The sequence below is a fragment of the Thamnophis elegans genome, chromosome 2 (genome assembly GCF_009769535.1).
Source record: "Thamnophis elegans isolate rThaEle1 chromosome 2, rThaEle1.pri, whole genome shotgun sequence".
In the NCBI taxonomy this organism is placed as follows: Eukaryota; Metazoa; Chordata; class Lepidosauria; order Squamata; family Colubridae; genus Thamnophis; species Thamnophis elegans.
This window is the reverse complement of record NC_045542.1, coordinates 169,657,177-169,684,700: the sequence shown is the minus strand read 5'-3', so window position 1 is coordinate 169,684,700 and position 27,524 is coordinate 169,657,177. Positions and strand designations below refer to the sequence as shown.

At 43.3% G+C, this 27,524-nt stretch overlaps 1 protein-coding gene across 1 annotated transcript; it reads right to left on the bottom strand.

The window, feature by feature from the left end:
• Positions 1–144: 144 nt before the first annotated feature.
• Positions 145–27,524, bottom strand: TAP1 (transporter 1, ATP binding cassette subfamily B member). The gene is made up of 12 exons (XM_032209729.1): positions 27,264–27,524; positions 25,977–26,547; positions 17,780–17,894; positions 16,018–16,148; positions 14,471–14,676; positions 12,529–12,726; positions 11,125–11,253; positions 10,803–10,991; positions 8,961–9,134; positions 5,780–5,939; positions 3,279–3,415; positions 145–1,135 (listed from the first exon to the last, which is right to left on the bottom strand). Exons 2-12 carry the CDS (start codon positions 26,479–26,481, stop codon positions 893–895), a joined length of 2,187 nt encoding a protein of 728 aa, XP_032065620.1. The 5' UTR covers positions 26,482–26,547; positions 27,264–27,524; the 3' UTR covers positions 145–892.

Genomic DNA, 27,524 nt, shown 5'->3' with positions numbered 1-27,524 from the left:
ATGGAGATTCTCAGTCCTCCAGGTGATGCTGCCCCCAAAGAACAAAGGCAACTGGACTTCCTTGGGTTTTGATTGAAGGCATTTTGCTTCTCATCCAAGAAGCTTCCTCAGTTCAGACCCCGTCAGAAGAAGCTTCTTGGATGTGGAGTGAAACATCTTCAAGGAAAAGCAAAGGAAGCCCGGTTGTCTTTTGGAAAAGCACCTTTGGGACAACTGAGCACAATCAATTTTGGTGCTGGTTTCATTCATTAATTTATTCATTCATTCATCCATTCATTCGTTGTTAGTTGTATCCAGAGGTGAGTTGCTCCCGGTTCAGCCAAACCTGTAGTAGCTGCGGCAGGAGGTTCCGCCCATCCGCTGGGGTGCTTCTGCGCATGCGCATGAGTGTGTCCAAACCAGTAGTTTAAAAATTGGCAACCCACCACCTGTTATATCCCATTTAATAAATAGCTCAAGACAGTGAACACACACAATATTCCTCCTCCTATTTTCCCAACAACAACCCTGTGAGGTGGCTCAGCCTTAGAGACAGTGACATATACCTCTCCCAGTATTTTACAGTACAGTACTTTAAAGAGCAGCCCTCTATGCGGTTTCCTGTGAGATCGTTGAAACCCTCCAACTTCTCTTGGTTTAGTTAAAACCCACCCTCTGCTTAAACTATGAATCCCCCCCATTCCCCCCCCCCAAAAGAAAGTTTCCTGCTGGCCCAGATGGCACATCGCTTAAACCGTGATTTCTGAACACAGCAGTTTAGAATTTTCGGAATGATAAAACTGTCCATCAACAGGAGTGTCTGCATTGCTGAGGCGTCTCCCCACCATACGATGGTCGCAGGGAGCGATAAGGGCTGCTCTGGGATCCAGACCGGACGTTTCGCACCCCGTAATCAATTCCTATTGTTCCCATCGGGGCTACTGCTCCAGCCGCCCTCTGCCCCGTTCGGCTGCTTCTGCAGCATCTGCCAGAAGAGACCCTTCTCCTCCTCCAGCTCCTCATAGGTCCCTTTCTCGCGGATCTCCCCGTCTTCCATGAAGAGGATGAGGTCGGCTTGCTTCACGCTGCGGAGCCGGTGCGAGATCAGGAGAACGGTGCGGGTTTTGCGAGCTTTGCCGTAGATTTCATTCTCCAGCTATGTGAGGCAAAAACGGGGTGTTGGAAAGAGAAAGAAGATTAGAAAGAGAGTAAAAGGGGGAACCGCAAGATTGGGACAGAGAGAAACCAATTGGGCATCAAGAAAAAAAAAGGATCATGGCTAGTCTAATGAAGAGAAGGACCAGGGGAAGACATGATCGCAGTCTTCCAATATTTGAGGGGCTGCCACAGAGGAGCAGGTCAAGCTATTTTCCAAAGCACCCGAAGGCCAGACAAGGAACAATGGATGGAAACTGACCAAGGAGAGATTCAACCTGGAAATATGGAGAAATTTTCGGACCGTGGGAACAATCAACCCATGGAGCAGAAGTTGCCTTCGGAGGTTGGGGGCGCTTCATCACGAAGATGTGTGGCCTCCATGTTGGCTGGGGAATTCTGGGGTTCTTTTATGCTGCCCAGGTGGTCCTCAACTCACAACGTTACATTTCATTTGAAGTCACAATGGCAACTGAAAAAAGTGACTCATTATGCTTTTCACAGTTATGACTGTTGCCACATCCCCATGGTCACGTGGTCAAAATTCAGATGCTTAGCAACTGGCTCGTAGTTATGACAGTTGCAGTGTCCCGAGGTCATGTGATCCCCTTTTGCGACCTTCTGACAAGTCAATGGGAAAGCCAGATTCACCTGCCTATTATGTTCCTAACTTAACAACTGCAGGGGTTCACTTCACTGTGGATGAGAAAGGGCGTAAAATAATAACTGTCTCACTTAGTAACAGAAAGTCTGGATGCAATTGTGGTGGTATGTCAAGGACTACCTGTATAGAAGGACGCTGAGAGAAGGCAGCCTTGAAAGATAGGCAGGGCATCTTTTCTACAGGAAGTAAGCTTTCACTCTTCTGATATAAATAAAATGAAGATTTACTCTATCTATATCATCTTTCTCATTCTTTCTATCATCTATCTTTCTATCATCTATCTGTCTGTCTGTCTATCATCTCTCCTTTTTCTCTCTCATCTCTCTCTTTCTCTCCCATGTATTATCTATCTATCTATCTATCTATCTATCATCTATCTATCATCTATCTATCTATCTATCTATCATCTATCACAATAGCACTTAAGACTTATATACCATTTCACAGAGTTTTATAACCCACTCTAAACAGTTTACAGAGTCAGCATATTACCCCCAACAATTTGGGTCCTCATTTTACCATCTACCTATCTACCATCTGCCCCCCACCCTCTCTCACACACACCTATCTATGTATCTATCTAGGGGTGGGACTGAAAAATTTCAGCAACTGATTCTCTGCCCAGTTGCTGGGTGAGTGTGACCAGGGGGCGTGGCCTATTTGGCCTCCTGCACCACGGCGAGGTGTGGGGGAGAGATTTCACCCTCCCAGGCTCCGGAGGCTTTCCTCAAGCCTCCGGGAGGGTGAAAACGGCCTCCCCTGGGCTCCAGAGGCCAGAAACAGGCCTGTTTCTGGAGTTCCAGAAGTTCCATGAGGCCCCTTTGCCGCCCTCCCCAGGCTCCGGAGGTTTTTCTCGAGCCTCGGGGAGGGCGAAAAAAGCCACCCCCAGGCTCCGGACTTCCAGAGCTTCCAGGAGGCCCATTTTTCTCCCTCTCAGAGCCTCCCTGCACTTACTGGCATGATGAATGGGCTGTGTGGAGACTCCTGGGAGGGGAGGAGAGGGCATGGCCAGCCAGTCCTTCCAAATGGCGGTTCAGTAAACCAGATGCAAAATTAGCATACGGTTCACCCGAACCGGTCCAAACCGGTTGAATCCCACCCCTGTATCTATCTCCAGCCTTTATTATTTTATTATTAAGGTATAGTGAACATATATATGACTCTTGTTTTCAGGTTTGCTGGGCCTGCAAATCCTGCAATACCCCCTCACACCCCTCCACCCCCAATGAAGACCTTCCTGTGGAAACTGGATGGGGGAGGTTCTGTCTCAGTTCCACCTGCTACCCCGACTGCAGCTGGGCCAAGCCGAAAGAGTTCTTCTGTTCGAAAATCTCACAGTGGTTTAACAGAAACCAACAAAATTCTTCTCAACGTTAGGCCACTTCCTCTTTGCTTTCTCACATTCCCTTTGTGTTTGTTTAATTCCATCCATAATTCATCCTCTCAGAAAACGTCTCCCCCACGCGCCCAGTTCTCTCACCTGCTTCTGGCTCTCAGTGTCCAGGGCGCTGTTGGCATCATCTAAAATCAGCACTTTGGGGTTTCGGATCAAAGCCCGAGCGAGAGCAATCCCTTGCTTCTGCCCCCCAGAAATTTGCTTTCCTGCTTCCCCAGCATCTGCAGGAAGAGACAAAAATGAATTCTACAATTCGGCCATCCCAAACTCCCTGCTTATCCATTTTACTGTATTTTTCGGAGTATAAGACGCACCTTTTTCCCTCAAAAAAGAGGGTGAAAATCTGGATGTGTCATATACACTGAATACAGCATTTTTGGCTACCCCAAACCCCGCCCCCTTTGCAAAATGGCCATACATAACATTTGGGAGGCTTCCAGAGTGCTCCTGGGGACTGGGGAGGGCAAAAAATGGGCTGTTTTTTGCTTGTTTTTGCCCCCAGGAGCACTCTATAAGCCTCCTAAAGGCTATGCATGCCTCTTTTTTTAACAAAAACCGGACCCGTTTTCATGAAAAATGGGCCATTATTGGAAGGCCTGCAGAGTGCAAAAACTTTTTTTAATTTGCCTCTTCAAAATCTTGGTGCGTCTTATACTCCAGTGCGTCTTATACTACAAAAATAAGGTAATTTTAACAACTGCTTCATTAATCCCCCAATAGCTTAATTCTAGAATAGTGACCCTGTTTTACAACATATCTATAACAATTTTTTCATCATCCAGTCTAATAGCTGGCAGATGGTAGAACATGGCAACCTATCAGGTCTACCCCTGCCTCCTCCCTACGGCCACAACTTCACAGAGCCACAGACAGATGTTTCTCCAATACAGGAAACTATCTGTGGCTCGGGATTGAAAGGAGGGGTCCTTGGTGCTCTGTGAGCATGGTTGTTTTCTTGCAGATGTTTCCTTGCCTGCACTATACGTAATCCTCAACCTAGGACCACAATTGAGCCAACATTTTTGTTGCTATGCAAGACATTTGTTAAATGCATTTTGCTTCATTTTATGACCTTTCTTGCCACAGTGGATCACTACAGTTGTCAAGTTAGTAACATGGTCATAAAGTGAATCTGGCTTTCACTTTGACTTTGCTGGTCAGGAGGTCACAAAACCTGTGAGGTGTCTCCTTTCGATGACTCTTCATGTTCTTCCTTGGAAGTCAGGTCAAGGGAGGATGAACTCATTCTGACATGTCAGAAACTGGGTAAATTAATGGCTATGAATGGCCAGAATAAATTTACAGGGGGCTTCAGCTGGAGACAGTTGCAAGGGCGGTCGGTCAGTGAAGAGGAGGAGGAGCTGCCTTCCTGGTGGATCCGAGAGCACACAGGGCAGAGAAAAGACAAGAGCAATGGAGATCTGCCAGATTATTCAGGAGAAGGCCCTGCCCATCTTGAAGGGCTGCACAGGAAAACTATTTCTCACAGCAGGCAGAGGGAGGCGATGTGGAACAACATATTTGGTTTCTGAATGTGTGTGTTTGTTCCAAGTGCTTCCTGCTGGACTTTGGAGACCGAACTTCTCTTGGCAAATGAGCTCCTGTGGGTGTGTTTCAGTTTGGCCTGGTGGATTAAGTTTATTTGGTGGACTTACTTGTTGAAGCAACTTTCCATTGTTTTATGGACTATTGGCCATTGCCTTGTGGACTGATCTTGGCCTGCACGTGGCAGGAGTTATTTGGGACAATTCCAAGGCTGGGTGAAGGGAACTGATGGGGAACTTTAATAAATTCTCTAAACCAAGTGTGTGTGAGTGAGTGGAGCAGCACAACCTGAGATACTGCAACCATCATAAATATGAATCAGTTGTCAAGTGTCCAAATTTTGATCACATGACCATGGGGATGCTGCAAAAGGTCGTAAGTGTGAAAAAATGGTCATAAATCACTTTTGTCAGTGTCATAACTTCGGACAGCCACTAAACCAACTTGTAAATTGAGGATTGCCATATTTTTCGGAGTATAAGATGCACCGAAGTATAAGATGCACCAAGATTTTGAAGAGGCAAATTTTTAAAAAATGTTTTTGCACTCTGCAGATCTCCCAAAAACAGCCCATTCTTTTGCGAAAACAGGCCCACTTTTTGTCCAAAAAAGGGCATGCATAGTCTTTAAGAGGCTTGTAGAGTGCTCCTGGGGGCTGGGTGGAAACAAGCAAAACATGGCCCATTTTTCACTCATTTTAGCCCTCCCCAGCCCCCAGGAGAACTCTGCAAGCCTCCTAAAGGCTACGCACGGCCATTTTTGCAAAGGGGGGCCGGGGTTCGGGAGGCCAATAATGCTGTATTCAGTGTATAAGATGCACCCAGATTTTCACCCTTTTTTTGAGAGAAAAAGGTGTGTTTCATAATCTGAAAAATACAGTACATTACGTTTGAGTAAGAGACTGCAAAAAATCAACCATGCTCAGAGAGCACCAAGGACCCCTCAGATGTTCTTCCCTCTGGACAACTGCCATGTGACCCTCTTTAATCCGCCCTGGACACCCTAAAATCAATCCCTGGCCAGAAGACGCGGACTCCTACTTGTATTGTAGCCTTGGCTCATTGTGGCGATGAATCGATGGACTCCTACTAGTTGACTAGCCTGGGTGACCTTCTCTTGACTTTGCTCTTCCAAGCCATAGGCAACGTTGGCACCCAAGGATCGGGCAAAGAGTACGGGATTTTGGCTCACCAGCGCTACCTACCAGGAAGGGAAAACAACAGGACGGTTCGTTATTCCAAGCAGACTTTATGGGGATGCCAATCAAAGCAACATTCATTCCCCCAACTTTGGAAACTGTAACACAGGTCTATGGAGAGTCTCACTCATCCAGGCCACGGTTGTCCCAAAAGTGCTTTTTTCAAGAAGCAACTGGACTTTCTGGTTTTTCTTTGAAGATGTTTCGCTTCTCAATCCAAGCACTGACAAATTCTTTGTGTGTCCAATCACACTTCGCCAATAAAGAATTCTATCCTATCCTATTCTATTCTAATTCTACATTCCATTATTCTATTCTATTCTATTCTAATTCTACATTCCATTATTCTATTCTATTCTAATTCTACATTCCATTATTCTATTCTATTCTAATTCTACATTCCATTATTCTATTCTATTCTATTCTAATTCTACATTCCATTATTCTATTCTATTCTAATTCTACATTCCATTATTCTATTCTATTCTAATTCTACATTCCATTATTCTATTCTATTCTAATTCCACATTCCATTATTCTATTCTATTCTAATTCTACATTCCATTATTCTATTCTATTCTATTCTAATTCCACATTCCATTATTCTATTCTAATTCTACATTCCATTATTCTATTCTATTCTATTCTAATTCCATTATTCTATTCTACTCTATATTCCATTATTCTATTCTATTCTGTTCTAATTCTATATTCCATTATTCTATTCTATTCTATTTTAATTCTACATTCCATTATTCTATTCTATTCTATTCTATTCTAATTCCATTATTCTATTCTAATTCTACATTCCATTATTCTATTCTAATTCTACATTCCATTATTCTATTCTATATTCCATTATTCTATTCTATTCTAATTCTACATTCCATTATTCTATTCTATTCTATATTCCATTATTCTATTCTACTCTATATTCCATTATTCTATTCTATTCTGTTCTAATTCTACATTCCATTATTCCATTCTATTCTATTTTAATTCTACATTCCATTATTCTATTCTATTCTAATTCCATTATTCTATTCTACTCTATATTCCATTATTCTATTCTAATTCTACATTCCATTATTCTATTCTATTCTAATTCTACATTCCATTATTCTATTCTATTCTAATTCTACATTCCATTATTCTATTCTATTCTATATTCCATTATTCTATTCCTTTCTGTTCTAATTCTACATTCCATTATTCTATTCTATTCTATTTTAATTCTACATTCCATTCTTCTATTCTATTCTAATTCTACATTCTTCTATTCTATTCTATATTCCATTATTCTATTCTATTCTAATTCTACATTCCATCATTCTATTCTATTTTTATTGTACTCTACTTTATTAAAAACAATAACATCCAGTTGTCTCTTGAAAAAGCACTTTGTAGTCCTCAACTTATAACCATTCGTTTAGTGACTAAAATTACAACAACCCTTAAAAAAATGACATGACTGCTTTTCACACTGATGACCCCTGCTGTATCCCCAGGATCACGTGATCAACATTCAGCAACTGGCAGATATTTATGACAGTTGCGCTGTCCCAGAATCACCTGATCACCATTTGTAACCTTCCCAGCCAGCTCCTGATGTGCAAAGTCAAGAAGGGAAACCAGATTCATTTAATAACTGCACGCTTCGCTTAACAGTTGCGGCAAAAAAGGTTGTAAAATGAGGTTCAGCTCATTTAACTTGCTTAGCGACAGAAGTGCTGGGCTCAACTGTGGTCGTAAGTCGAAAACTACTGTAAAGTTATTTAATTTAACAGGTGGAACAGTAAAGCATATAATGGGCCGGGACACACCGTTCTAGTTGATTGGTTGGAGGACGCGGGCTCCTGAGGCAATCTACGTTACAATTGGTTGCTGGGAGTAAAGAGGGAGCTTCCCTTTTTTCCCACCTTTTTTTTCTTTCTGTGTGTTCTGTAGGCTGTGCAGATTTACTTCATGATGTTCCTGTGTTCCTGACTTATCTTAGTTGTTGTAAATGTAAATGTTAAATATATTCATTTATATAAAACTACAAGTTTGTGACAGTGTGTCCCACTTAATTTGGACACACCTGTTGCACAATTCCCTGACATCAATCCATTCATTTTGGTTAATGGGGGTTGAAAGGGAATCCACAGCAGACTACCTTATTTTTCAGAGTATAATATACACCAAGGTTTTGAAGAGGCAAGCTTTTTAAAAAAAGCTTTTGCACTCTGCAAACCTCCCCAAAATGTTTTTTTTTTCAAAAAAAAGGGCATGAATACCCTTTAGGTGGCTTGTAGAGTACCCGGGGGGGGGCAAAATGAGCAAAAATTGGCCCATTTTTCACAAAAACAGGCCCATTTTTGTCCCCCCCAAAAAAGGGCATGGATAGCCTTTAGGAGGCTTATAGAGTGCTCCTGAGGGCTGGGAGGGGGCAAAATTGAACAAAAAATGATCCTTTTTCTCATTTCTGCCCTCCCCAGCCCCCAGGAGCTCTCTGAAAGCCTTCTAAAAGCTATGCACGGCCATTTTGGTGAAGGGGGGGTGTCGGGAGGCAAAAAATGCTGTATTCAGTGTATAAGACACGCCCAGATTTTCAGCCCCTTTTTTGAGGGAAAAAGGTGCATCTTATACTCCGAAAAATACGGTATTTAACAGAATGGCAGAGTTGGAGAGGTTCTTGGAGGTCTTCTAGCCCAACCCCCCGTTCAAGCAGGAGACAATTTCAGACAATGGCTGTCCAGTCTCTTTTTGAAAACCTCCAGGAATGGAGCGCCCACAACGTCTGAAGGGAAGCTGTTCTATTGGGTGTGCTCTGTATGCTGTTTGGTGATTTAGCCGACGATTTACTTCGTGACGTAGTGATGCGCCTGACTATCTCGCCTGCTGTAAACATAAATGTAAAATCTATTTATTGATATAAAACTACAAGTTTGCGTCAGCATCTCTGGCTCCATTTGGACACTGGCTGTGCAATCCCCTCAACAACCTGTATCGGCCACCTGCGTTTACTGCATTGCAGCCCTTACCTTTTGATGCAGGAAGTGATGTTCATATTCGCTCAGCTTCTTGCCGTCCAGCAACACCTCGCCTTCCTTGGGCTCGTAAAACCTTTGGAGCAAGGCCACCACTGTGCTCTTCCCGGACCCGGAAGGGCCCACCAAGGCAGTCACAGTACCAGGACGCAGCTCCAAAGACACTCCCTGGAAGAAGAGAACACTGCGTGCCAATTCTACCCAACTCAGATACAGTTATTCATTCTGCAGTTTTGGTTCTGACTTTGGATGGGATGGGACAGGGCTTCAACATGCTCACGGCGGGACTCTGTCCTTCAACAGAGCTCCACGCCTTTGCTGCACTGCCCATTGGCTTATTTCTTCCTCTGAGTGGAAACTATTTACTAAGATCTCCTCCACCTCCCATTTTGCTTCCTAATTTAGTCTTCAACCGTGATATGAATTTCTGGTTGCTCTCTATTGACAATTGAGTCAATTGGATAGCATCTGAATGTGCAGAAGAACAAGATTATAGAATAGAATAGAACAGAACAGAACAGAACAGAACAGACAGAACAGAAGTGTTGGAAGGGACCTTGGAGGTCTAGTCCATCCCCGTGCTCAGGCAGGAAACCCTACACCACTTCAGACAAATGGCTATCCAATCTCTTCTTAAAAACACACACTGTTGGAGAATTTACAACTTCTGGAGACAAGTTGTTCCACTATTAATTGTTCTAACTGTCAGGAAGTTTCTCCTTAATTCTACAGTAGGTTGCTTCTCTCCTTGATTAGTTTCCACCCATTGATTCTTGTCCTGCCTTCAGGTGATTTGGAGAATAGGTTGTCTCCTCTTCTTTGTAGCAGCCCCCGAGATATTGGAACACTGTTATCATGTCACACCTAGTCCTTCTTTTCACTAAACTAGACATACCCAGTTCCTGCAACCTTTCTTCATGTTTTAGTCTCCAGTCCCCTAATCCTTTTTGTTGCTCTTCTCTGCACTCTTGCTAGACTCTCCACATCTTTTCTACATCATGGGGACCAAAACTGGATGTAATATTCCAAGTGTGGCCTTCCCAAGGCATTAAAAATGATTTGGAGTGGCTTTGGGCTCTCAGACTGCACACTGTACATATCTGACCATTTAAATGCAGCTAAATCCCATTAAGCCAAGTTAGACCTAAGCCTGTCTTAGCTGACCTCAAAAATCTTGGTCTGGCCAATGCTTGGATGGGGGACCACTAGGAAATCTCAGGGCTGGAAAATTGACAAAGCATCCCATATTGTTGCCAAGATAATGATACAAATGCATCTATAAAATCATAATGATTTGATTGATATAGTTGCCAAGATCATAATGATTTCATAGATGCATTTGTATCATTATCTTGGCAACAATATGGGATGCTTTGTCAATTTTCCAGCTCTGAGTTTTCCCAGTTCTCTCCCTTTCAAGTATCGGCCAGACTCAATATTTCTTTCTGGGATAATCATTGAAACCCATATGGAAGTCTGTAGGGTCTGTAAAAATAAAGCTTCCTTAAAGATGAACATACTGACCTCAGCTAGATTTTGGTTTCCTCTGGCTGCATTCACACAACATCCTTGTCCAAGTCAAGAGATGACACACACAAGATGAAAAGTTGGTTACCTTTAACCTTGGCTTAGTAAGTTGTGTGAATTCAACCCATTTGACTAGTTTGTAGTTTCGTGTATTGATTTAACCCAGATAATCAGGGCTATTCAGTAACAGGGTTAACTGGTCACAGGAGGACTGAGACTCAATCTTGGGTCTTCATCTTTTCATCTCTATTCTTGAACCATACCCAAGGCGTCGTGATCCCTTCTCAGTATCCAGTTCCCACCACTAACCTTTAGCACTAGAGAGTTGCCATTGTTGGGGTAGGAGAACGAAACATCTTTAAGCTCCATTTTTCCTTCTAAATGTGTGGGCGCCAATGTTCCTGAGGGCTTGATTTGAGGTGTCCGGTCCATATACTCAAAAGCTTTTTCTGATGAACCCACGGCTTTTTGTACGGAGGGGTAAGAAGAAAGGAGGGCCTAGGAGACACAGGAAACAGGCACTGTGAGATGAGGGGAACATTTTGAGGAAGGGTCTTCACTCCTCTCTAGGCTTCCAGGCAGATGTTTCTGCCCCCCCCCCCCGGAGTGCTGGGCCAGTCACAAAACTTACCCGCACCACTGTGGAAAGCTCAGTCTCCTGCAGGACAAAGGTAACAAGTGCTCCACCAGTTAACTTCCCTTGAGTGACCAGGTGTCCCCCATAAGAGAGAATCCCCACTTTGAGAGCCAGTTGTAACATCTGGAGGAGAAAAACATTTGGGGATTAATGTGAAACCCCTTGGATCAGAGGTGTCAAACTGGCAGCCCACGGTCAGATGTCTCACACATAGGCCACGCACACCCCGGCTTCATGAAGGAGAAAGTGTTGTGATACATCACATGACAGCAATGTGACACCGTGAGTTTGACATCTATGCAATTGATGGAGGGAGGGAGACAGACAAATAGAGAGGGAGGGAGGATTAGAGATAGATAGATAGATAGATAGATAGATAGATAGATAGATAGATAGATAGATAGATAGATAGATGGATGATGTACAGACTGTCTGTCTGTCTGTCTGTCTGTATTTACCTACTTACCTATCTGCTGTACTGTACTGTACCCTACCCTACCCTTATCTGTCTTGTCTATCTATCTGTCTGTCTGTCTATCGATCGATCTATCTATCTATCTATCTATCTATCTATCTATCTATCTATCTATCTATCTATCTATCTATCTATCTATCTGCCTATCTACCTCCCTACCTCCCTCCCTATCTGTTCTACTGTACTGTACTCTACTCTTGTTTGTCTGTCTGTCTGTCTGTCTATCTATCTATCTATCTTCATCATCTATCTATCTATCTGCTCTGTCTGTCTGTAAATCTATCTATCTATCTATCTATCTATCTATCTATCATCTATCTATCTATCTATCTATCTATCTATCTATCTATCTATCTATCTATCTATCTATCATCTATCTGCTCTACTCTGTCTGTAAATCTATCTACCTATCTATCATCCATCTATCTATCATCTATCCATCTATCGTCTATCTATCTATCTATCTATCTATCTATCTATCTATCTATCTATCTATCTATCTATCTATCTATTTATCTATCAGCTCTACTCTGTCTGTCTTTAAATCTATCTACCTATCTATCATTCATCTATCTATCTATCTATCATCTATCTATCTATCTATCTATCTATCTATCTATCTATCTATCTATCTATCATCTATCTATCTATCTATCTCCCTCCCTCCCTCCCTCCCTCCCTCCCAGCTCTACTCTGTCTGTCTCTGTCTTCTCTATCTCTCTCCCTCCTTCCCTCCCTCTCTCTCTCTCCCCCACTCTCTCCCATAGTCAATCCTACTTCCTCTGGAAGCACAAAGCTCCATGTGTCACACAAACTCTGATATCATCCTTTGGGTGATGGAAGTTGTGCAGCCTGCACCATCTCGCCTTCCCAGGATCCCCAAGCGTTGCTCCCAACCTCTCCACCCAGGTTTGCATCCTTGCCTCAGGAATCCATATGGAGGCACCATAGGCCACGGCCTCCACCTTGTTGAGTTTGTAGGTCTCTTGCAACTTCTTTTCGTAACACTGAGCAGCTCCGTCCTCATTGGCAAAGCTGCGGACGGTCGAGATGGCCTGGAAGGTCTCCATTGCGACCTCGTTGGCCTTGGCTAAGGATTCTTGGACCCGCATGGCCAAATTCTGGAAGGAGAGAGAGAAAACAGAAAAGATAACAAAGTTTTTCCAAAATTTAGAGGTGCTCAATTTGAACCCCAAACTTTCTATCAACTCTATTGCCCCTGTACAAATTAAACTCTGGAAACAACTTTGGATGTGACCAAATGGGAAAATAAATGAAACCATATTAATGAGGTGGCGCAGTGGTTAAATGCAGCACTGCAGGCTACTTCAGCTGACTGCAGTTCTGCAGTTCTGCAGTTCAAATCTCACCGGCTCAGGGTTGACTCAGCCTTCCATCCTTCTGAGGTGGGTAAAATGAGGACCCGGATTGTTGGGAGCAATATGCTGACTCTGTAAACCGCTTAGAGAGGGCTGAAAGCCCTATGAAGCGGTATATGTCTAACTGCTATTGCTATTGCTAATTAATATTAAATAAGATAAAGCTCAATTCCTGGTGGCTACAAGTCCATGTTGTTCACACAGCAATAATACACAATTAGTCCTCAACTTACAAAAGTGTCTTTAGTGTCTGTTTGCGTGCACAGTAGTAAAAAAATGCTTCTGCACATGCGCAGAAGCAAAAAATAAGATGGCGGCGCCTATGGCGCCACCGATAGAACCAGTTTGGGGGCGTGGCAATTCGAGTTACTACCTACTCGTCCGAACCAGTCCGAACCAGTAGGAACCCACCTCTGGTCCTCAACCATTGCAGCTTCGTGGCCCAGTGGTAGGGAGGGGAACCGGGCTGTACAAATGGCGGGCTGGTGCACACACACCCACAGGCAGGTCAACTTGTGCAATTGGTGGGCTGGTTGCAAACAGGCCATGGCCCAAGGACTGGGGACAGGGGTGAAATCTATTTACTTCGCTACAGGTTCACAAATGGTTCACAAATGTGATGCTTCACCTCCATGGAGCGTCAAAAACGGACATGATAACGTCCAGGTGGGTAGGCAGAGCCTGCTACCGAGTGTGCCTGCAAAGGTAAGTAGAACAGCGAGGGCGGGGAATCCACTGTGCCACAAGATTCAGATTACCTAGAAAGCAGGAAATCCTGCTTTCTAGCTAATATAAATCGCATGTCACAGCTGATCGTCAGAAATATCAGTTTGGGTGAACCAGTATCATTTTTTTACTACCGGTTCGGGTGAACCGTTAGCATTTTTTACTAGGACAATTGCTGTGATGAATTGTCCCATTCTTCATTCAGAAATGATCTTTTCCCACTTTGGCACATACCAGATGTATTTAAGGATCAGGGTGTCATACTCGATTTCATTGAGGGACACATCAGGGTTGCGTGGCTAGAGTGGGCATGGCCAGCTCAACGTCACTTGTCAAGTCTACATTTTCAGCCGCAACCACCTCCTGCAACCCTCTGCAAGCAAAAATAGAGTCTCCCCCCGCCAGGTCCATTTTCGCTGGCAGAGGGCTGCAGGAGACCCTCGCGGCCAAAAATTGAGCCTGGGAGGGCCACATGTGGCCCTACTAAGCTGTGTTTTTGCTGGCAGAGGCACTGCGGACCAATCCTTTGCTGTTTCCAGGGCAGCCCCACGGGCCATATTTAAGAACTCCATAGGCCGAATCCAGCCAGCGGGCCTTGAGTTTGACCCCTGTATTAAGGCTTTCGTTCCCAGGAAAGGTTGATAGAAATAAACATTATTTCTATAGCCCTCTTCAGCGGCCTGTGGGACACTTGCTTTTGGGCCTCGGGGCTCTCTACCACAGACCCCTCAAGGTGGGACTGAAGGGAACCTTTCGTCACCTGGTAGAACTTCCCCGAGCACTTTGGCAACAGCAGGATGAAGGGCATGGTCACAATGACGAAGGTGGCCAATGGCACAGAGATCCACAGCATCATGGCATAGTAGCAGATGCCCCGGAGCAGGTACCACATCACGAGGCTCAGATCGTGTGAGAGGGCTTCGCTCATGGTATCGATGCCGGACGAGATGTGGGAAGCAATGTCACCTGTCAACCAGAACAAGTCCATTGGAAATTACAATATGTCAACTGGGAGAAGCTATGGTCTTTGCCTTCCCAGAGTTGTGGCCCGCCAGCAGCAGAGATGGATAGTGAGGAGGTTGGGGAGGAGCATGGCCCATGCTCCTCCCCATTTTGAATCCCACCACTGAAACACGGTATATGTGTCAGTGTTTCCCTGAAAATAAGACCCAGTCTTATACTTTTTTTTGTCACCATAAAGGCACCAGCTCTTAATTTCAGGGGATGTCTTCCACTGACTCACCTCGCGATAGCCTCGCCCAGCAGGAGCCCGCTGGCGGCCCCACTTCTGCAGTTGCTTGCCCCCATTTGCGGACATCATCCTTGGCCTCCGTTTTGCCATCAGAAGCCTTCAGGAAAGGCCTCTGCAGCCAAGAAATGGGCTCCGGATTGATATGCACTGTGCCTCCTGGCTTCCATTTTACCGTCAGAGGCCTTCTGGAAAGGTCTCTGCAGCCGATAAAAGAGCTCCGGATCAATCTTTATCAGCTGCAGAAGCCTTTAAGAAAGGCCACACATGTCAATCCGGAGCTTGTTTCTTGGCTGCAGAAGCCTTTCCTGAAGGCCTCTTGATGGTGAAATGAAGCCGGTGGGCGCCGCACGCAGCAATCTAGAGCCTGTTTCTTGGCTGCAGATGCATTTACTCAAGACTTCTGATTGCGAAATGGAGGCCAGGGGCGATATGCGTGAGGAGTGGTGCGAGGAGCTGCAGAAGTGGGCAAGGGGAGGTATGTGTTGTGCATGTGGTGTACGAGACCTGGCTACAATTGTCTGAAGGTAAGCAACTCAACCCCCCCCAACCTCCACCCTCGCTTGATTTTTACCTATGCACCTCGCCCCACCCCGTGCAACCAGGTGCAATGGAGTGGGCGGGGTCTTAACTAGGGCTTATTTTGGGGGTAGGGCAGAGGTGGTATTCAGCAGGTCCTGACCAGTTCTGGAGAACCAGTAGGGGAGATTCTGAGCAATTCAGAGAACTGGTAAATACCACCTCTGACTGGTCCCGCCCCCATCTATTCTCTGCCTCCCGAGTCACAGCTGATCGGGAGAGAATGGAGATTTTACAGTATCCATCTCCTGTCACGCCCTCCGAGACATGCCCACAAAACCATAGTAAAGTATTTTTAATCCCACCACTGTGGTAGGGATTATATTGGGCACACACATAAATATCAAGCTAGGTCTTATTTTTGGAATAGGTTGTATTTCGGGGAAAACTGTGTGTGTGAGAGAGAGGGGGGAGAGAGAGGGAGGGAGGGAGGAGGGAGGGAGAGAGAGGGAGAGAGAAGGAAATGCCGTATCCTTTACCTGTTCGATTAGTGCTGAAGAAGCCAATCTCCTGGCGCAGGACGGACCTGAAGACAGAGCCCTGGAAGCGGGTGTGAAATCTGTTCATAACCGTATTGTACAGGAAGTCGCAGAGAAACTCTGTTGTAGCGCTGAGAGGAATCAGAAAAGAGATATCTATCATGACTCCATGTTTAGTTCTCTCCATTCTTTTCTCCTACCTGACATCACTTTTACCCCTTTCCCCTACACACACACACCCCAACAAACCAAATTTCATCCCATGCTGTCGTCAAGAATCTTGGTTTCGTTTTCTGGTTTTTCTTTGTTTTTTTTTGCAACCTGAGTTACATTTCTGCAAATATATTGACGTGAGGGACAAATAATATTCTATCCTGGGGTAATGATCACTGTGATGAATTTTGAATTGAACAGCAGAAGCAAGCAGTCTTCCAATATTTGAGGGGCTGCCACAAAGAAGAGGGGAGGTCAAGCTATTTCCCAAAGTACCTGAAGGCAGGACAAGAAGCTATGGATGGAAACTAATCAAGGAGAGAAGCAACCTAGAACTGAGGAGAAATTTCATGACAGTGAAAACAATTAACTAGTGAAACAACTTGCCTGCAGAAGATGTGAATGCTCCAATATTGGAAGTTTTTAAGAAGAGATTAGACAATCTTTTGTCTAAAATGGTATAGGGTTTCCTGCCTGAGCAGGGGGTTGGACTAGAAGATCTCCAAGGTCCCTTCCAACTCTTATTCTCTTATTCTGAAACTGCCTAATGACCCTGGAAGGGAAGGAGACAACAGAAAGCTGGTTGTTGTCCCCTCCTTGGTGTGAGTCAATTTATGGATATAATGAAGGACATTATTTTAGAAGGGATTGGAGCCTCCTTAGAAACTAAATCTAGAGCTATGTTTCTCAATCTTGGCAACTTGAAGACATACAGACTTCAAGTCCCAGAATTCCCTAGGCACCATGCTGGGAACTCAGGAAGTGGAAGTCCATTGCCTGGCAAATATTGTAAGGAGTCCAGAGTCACTTTGAATAGTGAGATTGGGCAGCATATAAAGATAATCAATAAGTAAATGTTAATCCCTGTGGTATCCACAGCATGCCTTTCTCCACCTGATCTAATGGGACAGCAGTCCATTAATAGACAGGTAGTCCTTGACATATGACCACAATTGAGCCCAAAATTTATGTTGCTAAGTGAGACATTTGTTAAGTGAGTTTTGTCCCATTTTACGACTTTCCTCACTGCATTTGTTAAGTGAATCACTGCAGTTGTTAAATTAGTAACACAATTGTTGAGTAAATCTGGCTTCCCTATTAACTTTACTTGTCAGAAGGTCGTAAAAGGTAATCACATGACCCCAGGACATCGCAATCGTCATAAATGTGAATATGTTGTCCAACATCCGAAGGTAAATCGCATGACCATGGCGATGCTGCAATGGTCGTAAGTGTGAAAAATGGGCATGTTGCTTTTTTCAGTGCCGTTGTAATTTCAAATGGTCACTAAGTGAACTGTTGTAAGTACCTGTACCGTTCCCATTTTTTTCTCTCTCTCTAGCAAACCCCTCCCATATGTGATGCATTTCCGAATGTATTTCTTTGCGATCCAACTTTTCCCTACTATTGTGACTAAAACGCACTGACAAATTTGTGGGTTTCCAACGATACCACAGGTTGATTCGTGCAGAGGTGAGAAGGTGCTGAAAATCGATCAGTGCAAGTTAGCATTTAAAAAACAAACCTGAGTAGTTTCTCCCCATCATACCTGGCCAGAGTGAAACAAGCCATCATATACAGAGCATTTGTGAAGGTCGAGGCTTCCTCCTTGCTTATGAGCAAGTCTGTTACCCGCCCGGTATAATATGGAACCGCCATCTCCCCTGAAAGACAGACATTGTGAGGGATTGAGAGAGAGCTAAATATAGTTAGACTGAGAGAGATTGAGTGAAAGAGAGATTGAGATATAGATAGATAGATAGATAGATAGATAGATAGATAGATAGATAGATAGATAGATAGATAGACAGACAGACAGACAGACAGACAGACAGACAGACAGACAGACAGAGACTGAGAGATAGATAGATAGATAGTTTGAGAGATTGAGAGAGAGGGGGAGATCAAGGCAGAGGTAGCATTCAGCCAGTTCTGACAGGTTCTGGAGAACCGGTAGCGGAAATTTTGAGTAGTTTGGAGAACTGGCAAATAGGCTGGCCCCGCCCCTGCGGCCTCCCAACCTCCCAGCTGAACAGGAGAATGGAGCTGGAAAGCAGGTCATTTGGGTGGGGAAGGAATGGGGATTTTGCAGTATCCTTCCCCTGTCATGGCCACAAAACCACGCCCACAAAGCCATGGTCACAGAACCGGTAGTAAAAAAATAAATAAATCCCACCACTGGATCAAGGGACATCAGCATCTGGAAATTGCACTAGAAGCTGGCCACTTGGGCTGGACCCTCCTAAGTTGCAACCCGAACAGCATTGTGTTCTGTAGGTAATACAGATACTCGACTTACGACTCCAATTGAGCCCAACACTTCCATGGCAACCGTCTTAAATATGAGTCGGTTGCCAAGCATTTGAATTTTGATCACGTGATCAAAATGTTGCAACACCATTAAGCATCAAAAATGGTCATCCGTCACGTTTTTCAGGGCCGTGGTAACTTTGAACTGTCACTAAACGAATCATCCTAAGTCGGGGACAATCTGTAAAGTACAGTGAAAGCTGCAGACGGGTGGGGAAGGGAGGGGAGAATTTCAAGCAAGTGCATTTTCCTTCCAGGCCTTCTCATCAACATGGGCAGCCAAGTTGCTATTTTTTTAAAAAAAAAAATAGAAAAATGTTGTGGGCCTCTCCCAATTTCTGGGTGTCTCTCGTTAAAGCAAGGGGGTCATTTGTCAAGCTTTCCTACCAGCCTGAAAAGTCAACTTGCACCTGACTTAAGAGTCTGTTCCACATATTCCTTTATTTATTTAATGTATTTGTATTCCACAGCAATCAAAAAGATCCTTTGTTCCCTTAGACAGAATAAATCCACCCAGTATTTTAAAAAAACAACCTAGCAATCCTGAATAAAGACAATAATATTAAGCAAAAACAAAAGAATGTATTGTGTCAATTGCTAAAAAAAATAACTGCAATTCAAAAAATTTTACTCTGTGAGTTGGGCATGATTTGGCTTGGTAGGGGAAGGATACTGCAAAATCTCCATTCCCTCCCCATTCTGGGGCCAGCCAGAGGTGGTATTTGTCAGTTCGCCGAACTACTCAAAATTTCCGCTACTGGTTCTCCAGAACCTGTTAGAACCTGCTGAATTTTACCCCTGGATCACCCATGCTATGAGTTTCACAGCATTTTAAAAACACTTTTTTAACCATACACCACATAATTAAAAAATGTGACTTCTTGCCAGCCTGATGTGGATACTTTGAAATTTTTACTGGTATTTTTTATTAGTTTATTTCGCTCAAACTAAGATTATATTTCCTTTCTTTTTCCCAACAAAAGCAGAAATAAATCCTTGTAAAAATCCCATCATTATTTTTTTGTGTGTGTGATACTTACAATGGTTGCATTTGAAACATTTTTTAAAAGAAAAATGGAGGCCCTAGACATCCAAAATCATTTTAAAACTCCAATTGGGAATTAAAAGGAGATCAGAAATGACCCAGCTCTGTACAGATCGTTCAGAAGAAATGTGAAACAGGAAAAAATCCTAAAATTACAAACATGTAGGACATGTCATTTTTTCATTACTGTATTTTTCAGAGTATAAGACGCACCTTTTTCCCTAAAAAAAAAGGCTGAAAATCTGGGTGCGTCTTATGCACTGAATACAGCATTTTTTTGCCTCCAGAAACCTTGCCCCCTTCACCAAAATGCCTGTGCATGGCCTTTAGCAGGCTTTCAGAGTGTTCCTGGGTGCTGGGGAGGGTAGAAATGAGTGAAAAACAGGCCATTTTTTGCTCAATTTTGCCCCCCTTCTCCCCAGCCCCCAAGACCACTCAGAAAGCCTCTTAAAGGCTATGCATGCCAATTTTTTGTGGGGAAAAAAAAACCCAGTCCGTTTTCACGAAAAACAGGCCATTTTTTGCTCGTTTGGTGGGGGGGGGGCACCCCCCCCAGGAGGACTCTACAAGCCTAAAGGCTATTCATGCCCTTTTTTTGAAAAAAAAAATGGGCCAGTTTTTGTGAAAAACGGGCCATTTTGGGGAGGTCTGCAGAATGCAAAAACTTTTTTTAAAATTTGCCTCTTCAAAATCTTGGTGCATCTTATATTCCGGTGCGTCTTATACTCCGAAAAATATGGTAATACATTCAGAATGAGGAGTAACAGAAAAATTAAAACAAAGCGCTGTGAGGGCAGCCAACCAAAATGGCTTTTCCCCAAGGAAAACGGAGAAGCACTGAAGTGAAATCATCATATAAGTAAGTGCTTTTGTTTTGATTATTCTTTAGAAAGTCTTCGTTTTAGCAAGTTGTCTTGACTGTTGCAAAGTTTCTGCCTCCATTTCAGCCAGCCATCCCCCTGGTATGCAGGAAAAGAGGCCTGCGTGAGCTGGCACGCTACCAGCTCTTTTCTTGAGTCTATTCCTGGGTGAGAATGAGGTCACCATTACAAGGAGCCATGATTGCAAGTCAGGGACAAAAAGCATCTGTTAAAGGTGACCTTGAAGGATAAGCTGACTCTGCAAACCACTTAGAGAAGGCTTGTAAAGCACTGTGAAGCAGTATATAATTAAGTGCTATTGCTACTGCTATTTTTGCAGTGTGCTAAAAAAAATCGGTTTTCCTGCATCTAACAAACACAATTTCCCCAGTTCGACACAACAAAAGCTGTCTCTTGAACATGCATGTTCCAAATTTCTGCATATATAAGTAATATAACTTTGTTATTATATATGTTGACAGCAGGGGTGGGATCCTACCGGTTTAAGAACCGGTTCGCTGCGCGCAGGTCACAGGAAAACAGCTGAGGCGCAGGCAATCCACTTTGCCGCTCCTATCAGCTGGGCTAAAAAACAAGGAAATATAGGTGAGCATAACCGGGGTAGGGGGCACCTGCAAGTCGGAGCGAGCCGGTTCACTCACAGCTGATCTTCGGAGCTATCAGTTCACTCGAACCGAGCCGAACTGGTAGAATCCCACCCCTGGTTGACAGCAACAAGACTACTGTATGCACAAAAATGGAAGGACACTTAGATTCCTACTATGGAAAAATGGTTGCAGAAGTTGATGGAATTGGCTGAAATGGCAAAATTGACTACTTTGATTAAAGAAAAGAACGTTAAGTACTTTTGTTTCCACATGGAAACCACTTCTGAACTTCATGCTTGATATGAAACAGAATGAAACAGAATGAAACCTTGATTTGGGGGTTTTACCGAGAAGATCACTAGATCTTTACAGAAATGGCTCATTCATATTATTATGTCAAAGCAAACAGTTGTGATTTGATGTTAATGCCTTATTTTACTCCAGCAGAGAGAGTTGGAATGTTTCTTTTTCTTTTCTTTTTCTTATCCTTCCTCACTTCTCTTCACACTTTTTCCTCCCCACTGCTTTTCTATTTATTTTTGTATTTTGTATTTCATAATAGTTTATAACTCAATTAAAATATTAAACAGAAAGGTTTCTGCATATAGGTGCAAGGATATATATAAAATGTAATTTTAAAAATATTCAAAAGCCGATCACACCAACATGGCCTATCGACTTTTGAGGATTCCCCTGCTCCGTAGCCTAAAAAGAGGGACACCATTTTCTATTATCTTTCTCTTGACGCCATTTTCTATTTTCCCAAAGGTGATTTTTTTCAAGAGGAAGTTGGACTGTCGGTTTTCTTTGAAGACGTTTCGGTTCTCATCCAAGAAGCTGGATGACTGAGAATCTGCATACACATTTTCTATTACCTTTACCTTGAAAGCATTTTCTATTATCTTTATCTTAATTTTGCGTGATTATAGGAGCCTGTTCTCACCCTTAATGTGCTAAGTAAAATATCACCCTACAGCTACAACAACTCTCTCTGGCTGCTTTTATTGGGTTCTGGATTAAAGTCCTCCAGAAAAATCAACAAATAAAAAGCTGTGGATTCTGGGAATTGTAGCCTCCATAAATTTGGAAGTCCCCCTGTAGGATAAGCAGAGGGGGGAGGAGGAGGAATGAAATAAATACTCAACTGACTGCTCTGATTGAGCCAGGAATTTTGGTCACAAGTCATTGTGGTCGTTAGATGGGTTATCACGTGACCTCTCAATTTTACGATAATTTTTTTACGAAGATTGTTAATCATGTGGTTTTTAAACAAACCATGTGGTTGTATAAATCTAGCATGTGCAATGGGCAGCATTTTTGCCAAAAAACATCGCAAACTGCAGTCATGTGACCGTGCAACATTGCAATCCGTTTGCACGAGTTGCAATTGTAACTTTGAGGACGGCTCACAAATAATGGGGTGGGTTTTTTTTGAGTCTGCCGTAACTTCAAACGGTCATTAACAACTTGCCTCCAGAAATTAAGGCATCATTTGTCTGAAATGGTACAGGGTCTCCTGTTTGAGCAGGGGGTTGGACTAGAAGGCCTCCAAGGTCCCTTCCAACTCTGTTATTCTGTTATTAAGCAATCAACTGTTAATTGAGGCCTAACAGTAGCACTGCATTGACACTATATGTGCACTGTGACATCACATGCATGGGGGGGAAAGGGTGGGGCTTACAGTGCAACGAAGTATCAATGTTCCCTCTCAATTTTCTCCAATAATCCAATTATTTCAGCTGACTGACCTGTAGTAATTTGCTTCTGCCTTTTTCTTCTAAACTTCTTTCTTTCCTTTCCTCCCTCCCTCCTTTCCTTCCGTTTTTTTCCTGCCTTCTTTCTTTCCCTCCCTCCCTCTTCTTTTCTTTCTTTCTGGTTTTCTTTCTTTTTTCCTTTTCTTCTTCCTTCCTTCCATCCTTCCCTCCCTCCCTCTTTTTTCTTATTTTCTTTCTGTCTTTCTGTCTGTCTTTCTGTCTTTCTGTCTGTCTTTCTGTCTTTCTGTCTTTCTGTCTTTCTGTCTTTCTTTCTTTCTTTCTTTCTTTCTTATGAAGCCATGTTTATATGGCTGCTCATCTACCGAAGCACTCTGGGTGGCAAACCAAGATAAAAATGCAAGAAATTCAAAATTCATTACAATGCAATTAACAAAAAACATGACGAGGCCCCTAAAAAGTCTCAACAACAATCGGACATCTCTACCTTCATACCAGACCTCCGTTAAATTTCTGTCCCCCTTTTTAAAACAACCCATTTCCGTTTTCACACAACTCTTTGACATTCCTAAATATCAACAGTAGAAAAGAGCTTTTTAAGATTGCTTGGTACAACAGAACGATTAAAAACATAGAAATTTCAAGTTTAACACTTCATAACTGGATAGAAGCGCCTGAGGAGTTGCCTAGAAGCTCAGAGAAAAAAGGACCGTTTTGGAGATTTTTAAATTGACTGAGCACTAGTTTGGCTAAAACTAAAGACCTAACTTTAAAATGGTATCAAGGACGTTTACTGCAAATGTGGCCCTATTTAAACTATCTATCTTTTACAGAGGTCCCTGGGAATCTATATGCATCCAAAATGACTTGCTGATTCTGAATTATCCTCGCCATCAACGTGGCCGGGCACGTTGGCCTAGAACTGTATATCAACGCATGTTTTCATTCGTTCATCCACTTTTATCTTTTAAAATTCAAATTAATAATTTCCTGCTTTCTAGTTCCTGCATGCCTGACACAAGACAAGATGAAAAACAGAAGAAAGACAATCTGTATTATGTCACCCGCTCCTTTAGTTTTCGGAAAAGCAAAATATAACTCTCCGCATTGAAGCCATATGACAGGAGGAGGGTTGGAGTCAATTTAGAGGAGAATTTTGGGGTGTGTGTGAATGACTGCATTGGGATGTCTTTATTCTCCCTACTAGAATTTTTTTAAAAGATTTTTATTAACAAACAGGTAAAATACACACACACAAAACTTAGACATACACCACATTTATACAATACAATACGAACAGGAACTTCCTGTTCTTTATAATAGCAATCATCAATCGATACCGCTCACCTTATATTATTTCCCCTTCTATTGTATTTCATTTGGATTTCACCATTCTTAACCCTCTTATTTTACTCATAACTATTATTTTTGAGTTTTGTTATATTCTTTCATTGATTTTTATTTCTTTCTTCCATCCACCTATACCATTTATCCCATATCTGGTAGAATTCTGATTCTTCCTTTCCCTGGATTTCTTTAGTTAGTTTATCCATTTCGGCACAGTCCATAATCTTTCTAATTATTTCATCTTCACTTGGGATTAATTTGTTTTTCCATTTCTGGGCAAAGGCAATCCTTGCTGCCGTAATTATATGTAGTATTAAATACTGGATTTCTTTTTGATATTTCGCAGACATTATTCCTAATAAAAAAACTTCAGGTTTCCATTCTATTTTAACCCCTGTTATTGCCTCCAGCCAATTTTTGATCCTTTTCCAAAAAAAATTTGCCTCCTCACGGGTCCACCATAAATGGTAATATGTTCCATGTATTGATTCGCATTTCCAGCATTTTGGGGAGGTATTTGTTAAAATTTTAGCTAACCTTGTGGGTGCCAGGTGCCATCTGTAAAACATTTTGTACTGGTTTTCCTTGTATACAACTGATAGTGTCATTTTTAAATTTATTCCCCAAATTTTTTCCCATTTGTCTAATTCAATATTATAGCCAAAGTTCTGGGCCCATTTTATGATTTGTTCTTTCACACTTTCCTCTTCCATTTTATACTTCAGGAGGAATTTATATATTCTCCCTATTATCTTTCTATATCTTTCTTGAATAATTTTATCTAATTCGTGTGGTTCTGTTTCGATGTCATGTAATTTAGTATCTTTATTGTATTTAGTTTTGATTTGGAGGAAAGTTAGCCAGTCAACTTTCATGTTCTGATCTGCCAATTCTTCAATTGTTTTTAAATTTCCCTGTCTATCAATTAAGTCTCTGTATCTTAGGATTTTGTTCCAATCTGTAAAATTTGGGTGAGTCGTCCTTTCTGTCGGTGATAGCCAATTTGGGATTTTCACATAGTGGATTTTTTTTTTTATTTTGAGCCATTTTTGCTCCCTAGTAGAATTTTAAGTAGTGTATTTTTCAGACTATAAGATGCAACAGTGTATAAGATGCACCAAGATTTCAAAGAGGTAAGTAAGAAAAAAAGTTTTTGTCCTCCCTGGCCCCCAGGAGCACTGCAGGCAAAACACCTCTGTTTTTTTGCAAAGAACGGGCAGAAAATAGTGCGTTTTTTGCAAAAATGGGATGTGGGGGTGGAGCTTCAGGAGGCCAAAAATGGCTGTATTTGGTGTGTAAGACGCACCAGCATTTCCACATTCTTTTAGGAAGGAAAAAGATGTGTCTTATACTCTGAAAAATATGGTAGATATTTCAAGACATTTAATACAAGCAGGGTCAGCTGTCAAGAGGTCAAAAAAGGCAAGATATTCTATGGAATAGAATTTCCATTTCTAAGCAAGGCGGTTAAGTGAGTCACTTTTACTTGCCCAGTTGTTAAGTGAAACACTGCAATTTTTAAGTCAATCATGTGGTCGTTAAGTGAATCTTGCTTTTTTGTATTAGTTTATTTCTCAGAAGCCGGCTGGGATGGTGTGACTGGCAAGCAAAGGAACTCAGGATACTGCAACAACTGTTAGTATATACTGGTTGCCAATATATTATTTTGACCTTGTAATTATAGGGCTGTTGCGACGGTCGTAAGTGTAAGGCCTGGTTGTACGTCACTTTTTTCAGTGCCAGTGCAACTTCAAATGTTTAGTTGTAACTCAAAGACTATCTATACCAGTATTGTGAAAACTCTAGGTTGATTGTGAGGGGCAAGGATCACCCCTGCTCCCCTCGCCTCAAAAGGTCCACTTACCCATGCATGAGATCACCATAAGCACCGTGATGGCCACAAACCGCAGCGCCTCCGGCCTCAGGCAGGAGATGAGGCGCCCGAAGGAAGCTGAGGATGCCTTTTCCGATCCTGTGCCCCCCCAAGAGAGGAGGTTATGGCACAGCAGCATCACGGCCCCCACTACCAGGTAGTTGAGAGCAAGGACGTCGCTCCTGCCCCAGTTGGAGGCCAGATGCAGGGCGTTTCCTTGGGGCTCGTAGAGGTACTGCAGGCTGACGTAGCCGGGCATCTGGAAGGAGAGGACCAAGGCCCCTTGCAACAGCAGCCTCCAGGGAAACTGGTCCGCACTGGAGCTGGCGAGGGTACCCCCTGCGAGGACGAGCGACACGCAGCGCCCCACGGCGACGGCCCAGAGGAAAGCCAGAGGGTTCCCCCAGGGCGAGGGGCTCCACTTCCAAGACAGGTGGAGGGCCAGGAAGTCCAGTAGCATCCCCAGGGCGACCCAGGACCACGAGCCCGACTTCATGACACCGGTTCTACGACAGGCAAAGCCGTAAATCGCTGGAGCAATGCTTTTGCGCTGGAAGAAATCCTGGCGAGAAAGGGGGGAAAAATGAGAGCAACAGAGATTGGAGAGAAAAGGGGGGGGGGGGAAGAGCAGCGGTAATCCAAGTCTGGCAGATTTATTTATTTATTTATTTATTTATTTATTTAGTCAAACATATCCGAGATAACAGGTATAAGTATATAAACATGGGCATGAACACAGGAAATGGGTTTTATTTATTTATTTATTTATATACATATTTATTATTATTTTTTAATTTTGTCAAACGTACGAGATAACAGGCATAAGTATATAAAAATGGACATGAACACAGGAAATGGGTACAAATAAATGAGGACAGGGATGGTAGGCACGATGGTGCGCTTATGCACGATCCCCTTACAGGCCTCTTAGGAAGGGGGTGAGGTCCATGCCAGCCAGACAGTTTGAGGTTAGCAATAGCAATAGCAATAGCAGTTAGACTTATGTACCGCTTCATGGGGCTTTCAGCCCTCTCTAAGCGGTTTACAGAGTCAGCATATTGCCCCCAACAACAATCCGGGTCCTCATTTTACCCACCTCGGAAGGATGGAAGGCTGAGTCAACCCTGAGCCGGTGAGATTTGAACAGCCGAACTGCAGAACTGCAGTCAGCCTGCAGTGCTGCATTTAACCACTGCGCCACCTCGGTTAAAGTTACTGGGGTCATTTCTGAATTTTATCCATGTATAAATAAAGTCATTTCGCTAAGAACCGACTTACCGGGCGGTGTTTCTCGAAGAGGGTTTGCAGAGAGAGAGGCGGCGCGGAGCCGGCGGAGAATATAGCGAAGAACCCGAGAAGCGGATTTAAGAGAGCTCCTCCGCGCAGGGCAGCCGGTTCCGACTGAAGGGCGACGGGGGCCGGAGGGCAGGTCTTGGCGCATCTCCCGCCCGGCTCTGGAAAGCACCTCGCGGCCCGCAGGGCTTCGGAGAACGAGCCGCTTTCCCGGAAGGCGAAAGTGAAAGTAAGCGGTCGGAGAAA